The 12955-nt window shown below is 46.1% G+C and overlaps 1 protein-coding gene across 2 annotated transcripts in view; it reads right to left on the bottom strand.

Annotated features, from left to right (window-relative positions):
• ACOXL (acyl-CoA oxidase like) overlaps positions 1–12494 on the bottom strand; it is a 387512-nt gene extending 375018 nt beyond the window's left edge. For both annotated transcript variants that reach the window (XM_066595986.1, XM_066595987.1), the window contains exon 1: positions 12315–12494. In XM_066595986.1, coding sequence (XP_066452083.1) covers positions 12315–12484 — 170 coding nt within the window. In that variant the 5' untranslated portion in view covers positions 12485–12494. The remainder of the gene's footprint in view (positions 1–12314) is intronic.
• Between the last annotated feature and the right edge of the window lie 461 nt (positions 12495–12955).

The following is a 12955-nucleotide window of genomic DNA, read 5'->3' as shown; positions in this document are numbered from 1 at the left end:
TTTGAGGGGAGTTTCAAACAGCTGTATGCACAACTACGCTTGCCGGTAAGGAGCGTAGCTGCGTATGAACGACTTTTTTTCCTCTTCTCTGGATTTTCAAACTGGAGTGTGAAAAAAATAGAGGGAAGATAGGGCAAGTCCTATCTTTTTTCGCCCGTACAATTAACGGGCAAAAATGCCGATAGTGAAAATAAAACCACTGACATCATTGGTTTCGTTTTGTCCCATTATGCGACCGAGACTCTCTCATGTTTAAGCTCTAGGGGTGGCTTTTATCTAGTCACTGGTTAATTATCGTCTGCTGTAAACAGGTAATCACTGTTTTTCAACAACTAGCCAACAATTTTGCAGGGAGTTTTGCACTTGTTCGGAGTGTACCTCCCACTGAATGCCGATTGGCAACTGCCTTTTGAATATTTTGCCCTCCCACTTTCTGCTTTCATTTTCTGCTTTCTTCTTTCTTTGAAGTAGTTGACAACCCCTTTAAAATCTATGTTCAACTTTTTTTCAAAAATATTTGCTTTATTGCTCCAATGAATCTAAAATGAAAATAGAGCAACTTCGGAAACAGACTTAATTAAAACACTTAGCTTTTGTGCATTGTCCTTCTAAACTTACAATGTTTCATTTTTGACGCATTGGAACTTTAACAGATATACCAAAGTGGACTTTTCCTCTAAAGAGAACCTGTCATCACTCGTGACAACTCTGAATGCTTGTATTCCTCTAATTCTAATTCTAGGGCAGAAGAGTAACCCAAAGCAACCAGTCAGACAGGTAAGAGCTTACATTTTTTTTTGTTAGCCCATCCAAAAGTGTTCATGCACTAGTGATTTTGAGAACGATCACAGCTAGCTGTATTAAAATCAATGATGGTTCACTATCGGCACCAGATTTCATAAATCTAACCCAATGTTCTTTTTATATAGATAGATTCAACACAATTCCAAAAAAGAATAATGTGTGCAAACAAAAGTATGCAGGCCAACAAGTCTTGCGTCATTTAGAGTTTGGTTCCTTAAGGGTGCAGACGACCGTATATCGGACGGGTATTCACGCTGGCCGATATACGGCGTCTCTCTCTGCAGGGGGAGGAGGTTGGAAGAGCCGGGTGCTCTGAGCTCCCGCCCCCTCTCAGCCCCTCTGCACTATTTGCAATGAGAGGAGGCGGGATGGGGCAGGGCTAAGTTTTGGGAATTAGCTCCACCCCCATCCCACCTCTCCTTATTAAAAATAGTGCAGCGGGACCTCAGAGCACTGCTCCCGGCTCTTCCAGCCTCCTCCCCCTGCAGAGAGGGACGCCGTATATCGGTTGGGCGTGAAAACCCAGCCGATATACGGTCGTCTGAATGCACCCTTAAGCATAGTTTAAGTGAACAACTCACACAATCCATATCAGGGTTACCGCCTCTTGCAGATTACCACTTTAAATTGAAAATATAACCCACTCTTCAACTTGACAATAACTTTGCATTTACATATCTTTTATCCCTGGCAGCACTTGCACTGTTCTCCACTTGTAGCAACTACAGATGCTGATTTACAGTCTCTTCTGGTTCAATCAGCTTACAGAAACGATCTGTTGCGGTGGTTCTAGGATCTGTTCCTTTCTAGTAATCAGGGTTAGGTCTTGTATTTGTTTCTCTCCATCTTCCGGATATGGTGGGAATGGTTTTAGATGAGACTTGCTTGGTTTCACCTGTGGGTAATTTGGGACTACTTAACCTGCGCTTGTGCTTAGCTCATTGCTGTATAATTCAGTCTCCCTCTGACTGCGGTGGAAGTCAGAGTTTGGTGCCGGATCTCCTATTTTCCTGATTCTTTACTAAGCTAAGTACTGAGGTTACTACTGTTGATATCTTGTTCTCGGTGGTTTTCTCCTCTCCCACGTAGGGTTTACTGATGACCTAGGTACACGGTCAGGTTCGCCCTTGTTAGGGCAGGTTATCTGTGTATAGGCCGGTCCCTTTTCTAGATAAAGGGTTTATAGGGTCAGTGTTTCCCAGGTGTCTGTTGCCTTTATTGTTTACCACTGTTTTGTGTGCATTTGCAACCCGTGAATCTTTCAGATTTTCTGATCTAGCCAGTCCTGATTGGACGTGACACGATCCCTTGCTTTCTCCCATCTCAGCACACGTGCTCCCACAATCTCATCCTCTCTCTCTCTTTGCCCTTTGACCAGGCTGCCAGTCCTGTTACAATGATGAACTTGTTGAGGTGTAAATGATGCCCCAGGACAATACATAGTCACTGGCTCACTTGCATTAGTCTTTCAGACTCCTTGGTCTCTGCAGCCCACTCTCATTCTTAGAGGAACTCCTTTGATTGCTTCTGGTTCTAGAACCCATCTCGCTCCACTACACCATCCTCACATGGTGGTCTCATAGGCTCCATTTTATTTTACAGCCCACTTGCATGCTTACTTACTGTGTACACACTCTCCACCAGTTGCACCAAGCGCACAAGTTAAATGAGCATATTTCCACCTACAGACATTGTGATGCAATGCTTCTAGCGCCACAATGCCAAGTCAGGGAACCAAGGTAAGGCGACACCATCGAGATAAACCAGGCGATGCCCAGACTCTTTGGGTACATGCAATCAGCAATACAAACAATATTAAACATAACCTCTTCACACACAAAGAGCAAACCTAACAGTGCAATTTGGTAAGTTCAGAGCTCCAGATTTTAAAAAAATTATGTAGGAGCCATCAGCACATAGACTGAAAAATTTAGAAATTACATTTTTAGTCGCCAAATTTAGTCACATTGGTGACTATTTTGGTTGCCCTTTGGAGCTCTGAAGACGGCAAATGTGTGTCACTTACAGTTCATCCCCTTTATGTGATTAGTTTAGAAAGTTGAGGCTACTTTCACACTTGCATTGGGGTGAATTCAGCTGAAGTCTACGCTATTCTCTCGTCCAAAAAACAGAAACCAAACAGAATGGAAGCAAACTCAAGCCTTTCTGTTGGCTTTCTGTTTCAGTACATTAAATAATAACATGGAAAAATATAGAATATGAAACAAAAAAACACAAGACCTCAGACAACCATGTAGATGGATAAATTAAAGAACTATGATTTTATTAAAGTGGTGGGCGGGGGGAATAATAGTATGCAAGGCCAAAAAAGACATGTCCATCCAGTTCAGCCTCTTCTCCCCCCCATTGTTGATACAGAGGAAGGAAAAAAAAACCCTAATGAGGTGGAAGCCAAATTTCCCCTGTTTAAGGGCTCCTTCTTACGGACGGATTTCCGCCACGTAATACGCGGCGGAAATCCGCTGCGTTGCCCGCAGCTATAATAGCACAATGTTTACGGTGCGTCATTCCACAGCGGAATTCTGCACCGTAAAATCACCCATCCTCACCCGCGGCATGCTCTATTTGCCGCGGGTGTACGCACGGACGGCTTCCATTGCAGTCAATAGAAGACGTCCGTCACGCTATCTTCCGCTGTAACGCAGTGGAAGATAGCGTGAAACCGCTTCCCCGCCTACCGTGTCATATGACGCGGACGGCGCTTCATGTGACGCTGTGGGCGTGTCATATGACGTGGCCGGCGCGTCACGCGCTCTATTGCGCATGTGCGCCGAAGCGTCATGCGGGGGACGTAGAACGCCAGATCCGGAAGTAAGTATTGGGGTCTCTGAGGGGTGCCGTTACAGGCTCTGCCGCGGAATTCCTCGGCGGAGCCCGTCACGGCCGTGTGAAGACGGCCTAAGGGTGGGGAAAAAAATTCCTTCCCCAGATCACAACCCTTCTGAAGTTATGATTATAACATTGTATCACTCAAAAAAGACCTTCACTCCCCCCTTGTTGTACTCCTTTATCGAATTTGTCATCACTCAGGCAGAGAGAGTTCCATAGTCTCACTGCTCTTACAGTAAAGAACCCTCTTTTGTGTCGGTATAGAAACGTTCTTTCCTCAAGACGTAGAGGGCGCATCCTTGTTACAGGCACAGTACTGAGTATAAACAAATCATGTTTATACCACAAAAATAAAAAGGGCCCGTGATTCACAATGATTTTGGAGAAATTGGCCCGATAGCGACACAAACTGATTATTCAACTGATTAATCGCATATCACTTATGGATATGTATTACCGTAAGGGCATAATCATTGTAAAGTGCAGATTACTGAACCACCAGCTGGAAGAGAGGATTATCAGGAAATTATCACATACTGAAGGGAATGAGCATCAAGAGGGTCGCTTTAAGTTTTGTTTTTACGCTTCGTTAGTATTTTTCAAGCCTCAACCTGCTGCTAGTTTTTGTAATATTTCTCCTTTGCCAATAGCTCACATCAGCGCTCCCAGCCTCAGTGACACAATGTCATTATCCACTAGAAATCATGACCTTTACGCCTATAGGGATTAAAAAAGTCACCGTAGCTTGTTGCTATCAAGGTATGTGAATATGTCACATCACATGGAGCAAAGGTAAAAAAAAGAGTCATTCCCACTGCAGAAGCTGTTCTACTTGCAGAATAGTAAGTAACTTGATGATCGTGAGGGTTCGACCACGAGAGCCCCCACGGATCCCGAGATTTCAGCCCTGGCGTGTCCCAAAGTCTGGGGAGCACAGGCCATGCATGAACACTTCTGCTCCATTCATGTCAACTGAACTGCCGAAAATAACAGAGTTGGAACGCTCGTCGATCTCTGGCACTCCCACTGAAGGAACTCAGTGGAGACGCGCATGTAAGGTCTATGCAGCTCACATTTTGGAACGTGGCAAGGCTGAAATCTCGATAAGCGAGGATCCTAGCGTTGAGATCCCCAGCAATCCTCTGTGGATAGAGGGAACCCTTTAAATAGTAAATTAGTATTTGGGTGTTACATAGTCTCTTCAGAAAGAATACTGTGCATCACTGGCTGCAGCTAACATCTTCAGATGCCAGGTCTTGCAGGGCGCACGCCCAGCAGCAGCATCGGAGGCACCTTTTAATAGGGTTCATATTTCACACTGATAAATGAAGGCAATTTGATGACCGCAATATTCTGTGCACTCACTTACGAAGTCCTTGTTCTCCAGAAGATAAGGAATCATGTAATATCTTACGACTGATTAATGTGCATGGGCTACCTATGGAACATATTTAATGCAGTATTTGCAGTAAATTAAATCAATCTTTGGCTTTTAGGACACAATTTTATCCCGGGACTGAAGAGGCGGATGGTATATCACCTGCAATTGTTTTTCTGTGCTGTCCATCTGATTTGCCAGCTTCTTTGGATTCCATTTTCAACCATCCAAGATGGCCGACAGTCTTCAGACTATCTAGTCCTCATAGTGCAAGGGTAGTGTTAGACTGCTAATGCACCATACTTGCTCTCTGATTGGTCAGTTCTGTTCACTTGATCAGCCTTGGCCACTCAAAGAATAGTGCACAATGTGCATTAGCTTAATAGGAAATTACAGTGGCCATTTTGAAGGACTGCAAACCATGACTAGAACTGGTGAATTGGATGGACGGCAGAGAAAAACAAGTGCAGGTGATATACCACTCACCCTTTTTGCTCCAGGGACAGAAATTGTCCTGAAATCGGAGGGTCACTTTGACAGATTACAGCAATACAAATAAAATGTAGTTATTTCTACGTCTGTCAAAGATGGGTAATAATCAATATGGCTTCCACAGAGGCCGTTGACCCAACTTTCCTCACTCTGTTTCATTCATGGTCAGCTCTAGGTTTATTTGGTCCATGGACAATAGGGTCACAATGGGCACCTTGTTTACACTAAAAAGCACATGGCTTGTTTGTTTAGTTTTCCATTGACCACCGCACGCATACTGAGCCCCATAACTTCTACTCTTGTTGGGTTGTGTCCTCAAAGGTACATGATATCCCCAGAGTGAGTGGTAATGGGAACCCATTACTCCATGTGCCACCTGGAAAACCACCCAGGGCCATCGAGTTTTTCAGGTGTTAACGGCCAACTGGGTGTTTTGGCTAATGGAGAAATCTACCACACTATCGCTGACGCCGCTCATCATTCCCTTATGTAAACTAGGACTTCCTGCCCTCCTGTTTCCTTCTCTCCGTGCTATGAAGTGCCGGGCCACAAATAGGAGGCAAAGAAGACCTGGTTTGCGCGCAGTGCTGATGAGCGGTGTCAGTGATGGTGCAGCAGATTGATCAATGATAAACTGAGATGAGACAGCTGGGTGGCCCTAAACAGCCAGAACACCTGCTCCACCTAGCGGCCCTGCCACGTCATAAATACAGGCTCGCACAGAAATAGAACATGCCGCGATTTGTTTACCGCACGGGTTTTCACGCGGTCAAATCTCGGCTGTCTGCCTAGGATTGCATAAACCAATGCAATCCCATGGCAGCGTGCACAGGCAGAAATTCTGCAGGAAATCTCGCCACGGAATTCCGCCCGTGTGCATTCACCCTAAACCTGATATCGCAATAATCATGCCGATCCACGAAAGAAAGTTAGGCTGCCTGCAGATGGCCGGGTCGGATCCCACTGCAAGAATTCTCGCAGCGGGATGCGGTCCCGTGTCCCTGTAGAGGCCTGCGGCTCACCCGCTCCCAGCCTGTCACCACTGACATTAATGTGCGGGTCTCGAATAGAATGCCACAATCTGTTTTCCGTGTGTGTTTTCACAAATCGCAGCTGTGTGCATAGGATTGCGTTTTGCAATGCAATCCTATGCACGTGGGCATGGGCGGAAATTCTGCCTTAGGCCACCTGTAGACGGGCGGAAATTCCACGGTGGGATTCCCCGCAGAATTTCTGTCCCTGGACGCCTGCATAGGATTGCATTACAGCACACAATCCTATGCAGACGGCCGTCGTTTGTCTGCGCGAAATCACGTGCAGCAAACAAACCGCGGCATGCTCTAATTCTGTGCGGGGAACGCAGAGCCCCGCACAGAAACGTCACTCTGCGTATGGTGCCATTAAAAAATACAACTTGTCCCCCAAAAAACAAGCCATCATACAGTTGTCAGTGAGTTATAGTTCTTGCAATGTGACAATGTAAATCGCTTGTCCTTAAGGGCAAAAAAATAGCTCATCACTAAGGGGTTAACTCAACATCAGGAGTGCACAGCAGACATTCTATATTCTCTCCACCCTGTGAGCCCTGGGGAGAACGAAAGGAAAAAGAGAAGAAATGATGGTGTCACCTGACTAATTATCCAGATTTGCTGCGCAGCGTGCTACGAGCCGCCCCCCTCCTGACTCACAGGGGAAAAAAACAACCAAACAAAAACCTTCAGAAAATCCATTGAAAAAAATAGGAGAAACAGAAAATGAAAAAAAAAAAAGTTACCTCCTCAGGGTGACTACCCACTTCAGTTCTTTTTCACTGCGAAATTCGCAGCGTTTTTTTTTCTGCAGGGGTCTATGGGACTTGTTACGTTAAAATCACGATCGCGCAAAATCGCAATTTCGCGGTAAACATTTTTAAAAAACGCTGCACATCTCGCAGTGAAAAAGAACTGTAGTGGGTAGTCACACCTATGGGGTTAATTGCCCATTGAAATCAATTGGAGTATGCGTGTGTATTTTTTTGCGCGCACAAATACAGTGCAATATGCACCTACGCATATGCAAAAATGCAACGCCTATCGCACAAATCTAGTCTAAAGCCAAGCATACCAAATTTCATAATATACATTTGGCACATTTTGTTTTACGGTCTCCTGATTGAGACTCGTGTATCAAACACTGCTCGAAATAAGTCATCCCAGTAAATCGGCCAGTTCAAAGAAAAGCCAGATTTATCACAGCGCCTCCTGCTGTACGATAAATTTGGCACATCTTTAGAAATCTTTATCTAATGCCTGGTTTAGACAACGATTCTCACTCAAAAAACATCTTTTGAGCGATAATAGTTAAGCGCATTTACACGGCAAGATAATCGCTCAAAATTCGCTCAAACGGCAGTCTGAGTGACCGTTTTAGGCGTTTACTTTGCATAAGTATGTAAATGAAGACTCACGCTATATGCAGAAGACAAGCCGGACAGCTATCTTCTGGTATACAGCTGTTGTCCTCTTGGAGCACTCAGCTGGTATACAGCTGAGCACTCTGAGCGGGGTATGCTGAACACAGCTGGAGCGCTGTCTTCTTCATACTCCTGCTGTGTTCACAGAGCGCACAGCTGGTATACAGCTGAGTGCTCCAAGCGGGTTACGCAGAGCACCTCTGGAGCGCTGTCCTCTTCATACTCATGCTGTGTTCACGGAGCGCACAGCTGGTATACAGCTGAGCACTCTGAGCGGGGTATGCTGAACACAGCTGGAGCGCTGTCTTCTTCATACTCCTGCTGTGTTCTCCAAGCGGGATGCCAGCTGAAACAATAGTATCTGCGGCATTCTACTGAAAACTAATTAGGCTCATCAATCTTTCAACTTGCTGAAAGAGAACGATGAATGACTCGTTATCGAAGACTGCACGATGTCGGTGCGGTTAGACCCAACGATTCTAAATTCCAGAAATTAGCCCCGCCCCCGTCCCACCTTTCCTCATTGAAAATAGTGCAGGGAGTGGAGAGGAGGCAGAGAGGGGGCGGGAGCTCAGAGCACTGCTCCCGACTCTTCCAGCCTCCTCCCCCTGCAGAGAGAGACGCCGTCTATCGGCTGGCGTGAATACCCGGTCGATATACGGTCGTCTGAATGCGCCCTTAGGCTGGATTTGGACAAATGTACATGCGCACGCAATACGCAGAGAATAGAACCCACTGATTTCAATCAGTTCGTTCACATGCACGCATTTTGAGTGCGCATTTTGGCAAGGCAAAAAAATATGCATCATGCACTATTTTTTTGCGCACTTGCGTAGGTAAAGAGAACATGTTTAACTCATTACGCTAACTGGCTATTTGAAAGGCTGAGAGCATTGCGTATTTTTTCGCGTGCATAAAGGCGAACAATTTTTGTGCATCAAAAGTACAGTAAATAACACACTTGCACGCACAAATACGCAACGCCCATCCAGCAGAAACGCAGCGTCAATGCGTGCATAAATACACAGATGCTCATGTGAATTTGGCTAAGGGCTTAAACAGATGAACGTGACAAAACAAATCTATTGATTTCAATGGTTTCGTTTTGACTGGCGAGATTCTCGCGCGATATTACTACGCGTGAGAAAAGATAGCGCAGGCCCTCTCTTCCTGCTTTTTTTTTTAGCACACGATAGCGCTAAATTTAAACGGTTTAAAAAAAAAAAAGCATTTAGATTTTTTTTCATGCTCAATAATGGCAAGCATATTTGCGCATGCGCTCTTCTGTTTAAGCCCTAAGACGTGACCATCTGCTGCTGCGGAATTCCGAACGACTGTTTTTTTTGTTTATTTTTTTTTTACAAACGCTGTGGATTCGTTGTGCTAATTTTCAGCCCCATATGAAGCAGATTTCTGACATCTCCCCCACGTGGCTTGTACTGTAAGAATTTCTGCAGCAATTCCGCTAGCGGTATTAGGCAAAGGCGCCTAATGGTGACCAGTCATCTTTGGACCTAACTGAAGTGGCTGAAAAGTTGGAGTCATTTTCTCCTAATTGTTGGGAAAAAACCCCACTAATAGTTTTACTGAAAACTCTACAGAGCTCAGCATCCTGATAAGTAATGTTGGGGACCCTGCAAGTGGTATTGGGCCTCACCTTTAAAGGGGTTGTCCAGGGTTAGAAAAACATGGCTGCTTTTTTTCAAACATACCACCACTCATGTACATGTGTTGTGTCTGGTATCGTAGCTCAGCTCTCACTGACTTCAAGAGATCTGAGCTACAATACCACACACAACCTTACGGACAAGGGTGGCGCTGTGTGGAAGCAAGCAGCCTTGTTTCTCTAACCATGGAAACCCCTTTCTATAGTGGTTTTCTGAGAGTAAGAAAAAACTAATTGGACAGAGAATGTGCTAAAATAATAAAAATAGGCAATCCTCAGAGGTTGGATTCCCCCCGAATCGGCATAGGCGTGGCTGCTTAGCCAATCACTGGCTCTTACATGGGCACAAATACAGCGGTTTACATGTGTTTTACCAATCGTCTTGTTTCACTGACTTTTTTTTTCCAGTTTTTTACTTTGGGGATACAAAATTAAATTTTTTTAGTACAGAAATGGGTTCTTCATTTTGTTTTGGACGTTTTATATGTAATCTTAATATAGTTTCGGATTACAGGGTACAAACGGCGACGGTTTTGGTTGACGTTGGCTTTGAGATATTTTCTTTTTTTTATGTATATATTTTTATTTTATTCTGTAATTGTTTTTTTTTTTAACTTGTTTTTGTAACTATTTTTTTTAGCATTTATGTCCCCAATGACATCATATAAGACCTCCAGGGTCATTCACATGGTCTTTTATTTTTCTTCACTTTTTTCAAATGTAGCGGGGGCATCCACAGGAGCCCCAGTTACATGAAAAACATCCCCTGTAGTTACAATGGGCACTGGCAGAGCTGATCATGCTCCCTTTTTTCTGCGGATTCCGCATGGACGGCTTCCATTGCAGTAAATGGAAGCTATCCGATTTTGCAGCCCTTCCGCAATCACATTGCAGAAAGGTTGCGGTATCCAGGTGAATCGCTAGGTGGTGACGCGGGAAAAGCCGTAGTTTTAAAAAAAAAATCTGTACTGCGTATGTTCGATGGTGAGCCATGCGGACTATCCGCAGTACAGAAAAAAATGCAACTAACCAGGTATGCGTGGACGCCGCTACTGGCAGAACCATATTCTGCTGCAGTATTCCGCATGTGAAATGCAGCTCTGCACACGGGTGGAAATCCAGTCGGGGAATTTCCGCCCGTGCCCACCTGCATAGGATTGCATTAGATAACGCAATCCTAGGCAGACGGCCGTGATTTGTCCGCATGAAAACACACGCTGAAAACAAATGGCGGCATGCTCTATTTCTTTGCAGGTCTCACAGAGGCCCACACAAAAATGTCAGTGGTGACCGGCTGACCCCTCTCTGCGCATGCGCCAGCTGTCCGGCACACAGCGCAGAGAGGAGACTGCGGGGGGCGGGTGAGCCGCAGGCCTCTGCAGGGGAATGGGACCGCATCCCGCTGCGAGAATTCTCACAGCGGGATCCGGCCCGGCCGTCTGCAGGTGACCTAATACTTCCGCTTTCACCTTTTAGTAGATAGCGCTCATTGAGCGCTATGTAGCTGGAAAAGGAGAAGGCAGAAGTGGTTAAAAAATGTTTCTCCCTTCTCCTCCGGGTTCTCAGCTGTGACCCGACCCGCTTCTGCTTGATTGCAGGAACAGAGGCTTTAATTCAGCGCCATACTTCTGCTACCATATCACCCAGGATTAAAGCCCTGGACCAAGAACTGTAAATTTGCAGTGCTTGGTCCTTAAAGGGTTGAGGACTTTTTCACATGACCGTATTTGTGCACATTTTTGCGCATGCAAAATACACACACACACAATGCGCAGAGACTAGAACCTTTAGATGCCAATGTGCTCGTTCTCATGAGCGTCGTGTGGGTGCGCAAAAAAATAGGTCCTGCTCTATTTTCCTGCATATTTGCGTCCAGAGAGCCCCATGGAAGTCTAAGGGAGGTGCGCAAATACACTCTCAGTATGCGTGCAAATGCACAATCCATTGAGCAATTCCACAAGAAAAGAGCTCATCCGGACCTCATGAGGCTAAATGTCCTTTCAAATCACGGAAGGAGTCTGTGGTGCGCATGTATGAACTGGCCCTGCGTGTGCAAAAAGTACAGTACTATGCGTCGATGCACGCACAAATCTACCTCGTTTACTGCTCAATTGCGCATCCGCTCGTTTGAACACGCAATAACTACATCCCATTGAGTTCATTCACAGCTGCGTATTTTTCCCACGACTTCTGGTCCTATCTCAGATGCGTATTACACGCAGTTATAGCGTGCTGAAATCAACGGGCATGTCTAAATAAGCAAAAAACCTTGGTACCCGCAGTGCATTTACGTTAAAAAAAACCAATGGGATTTCGTACAGTTTTATTTACGCGCACAAAAAGCCTGAAAAACTTAAGTAAACTGCATATTTACAGCCCGAACTACACTTATGCCCATGTGATCGCACCCTCGGTGGTGCACCTACCGCCCGTCTCACCTGAGCGCTGCACACCTGTGCCTCAATGGGGGGCATCCAACCAGTGAGTATTTATTTTTACTATTGTAACCTGTTCCCTGCCGAGATTTTTTTTTATTCTCTGAAACCCCCTTTAACATTTCTCAACAACAGTCAGAAAGTTGCAAGAAGCCGTGGCTGTCGGGAGGGTCTGCAGCTCCAGGTGGGCACACACATGCCCGGGGGCACTGCCAGCCCCCCCGACCCCTCCATTACCTCTGCTGGAAGAGAGGGCTCCCCGCGATCTGCCTCCGCAGCTCGTTCTTCATCCCCCAGAACTCTCCATCCAAGAACCTGGACAGGGAGCCCGCAGCCGCCTCCTCGCTCTCCATACTGTATGCCCCTCTAGTGCCCGGCCTCGGCGCCGCTCCTCCAGCCCAGCACATGCACGAGGAGCGCGCTCCCGAGCGGCACTGGCTTGGAGGTGAGCGCGCCGCTGTGGATGGGAGATGAGCCCGCCCCCGTGTGGCTGTGTGTGGGAGTGAGCGCGCCCCCGCCTCGCTGCTCTCAGCCAGAGATTGTTAATATGCCTCAGCCTCTTCTGTAGGTCCGAGCGCTGCACAGAGCGGGATCGGACATGGCGAAGCCCTAACCTCCTGCGCTGCACAGAAGTCACACGCATCTCGGTGCTGCCAAGAATGCTGTAGACAGGCAAAAGCTGGAGAGCCACAAGTTGCTTAAAGGGGTATTCCATTGACTTTAAAGGGGTTGTCTTATTGGATGATGCAGAGTACAGAAGGAAATAAACTCAGTATCTGGGTAGCAATAAGGGGCTCAGGGGTCATGGTTGCACCGCCCCTTCCCCCCTCACTCCTAACTTTACATAAATGCACAAATGAGACATTTGTGCTACCTTT

The sequence above is a fragment of the Eleutherodactylus coqui genome, chromosome 3 (genome assembly GCF_035609145.1).
Source record: "Eleutherodactylus coqui strain aEleCoq1 chromosome 3, aEleCoq1.hap1, whole genome shotgun sequence".
Lineage (NCBI taxonomy): Eukaryota > Metazoa > Chordata > Amphibia > Anura > Eleutherodactylidae > Eleutherodactylus > Eleutherodactylus coqui.
Note: the sequence above shows the minus strand (reverse complement) of the source record. Positions and strands in the feature narration are given on the sequence as shown.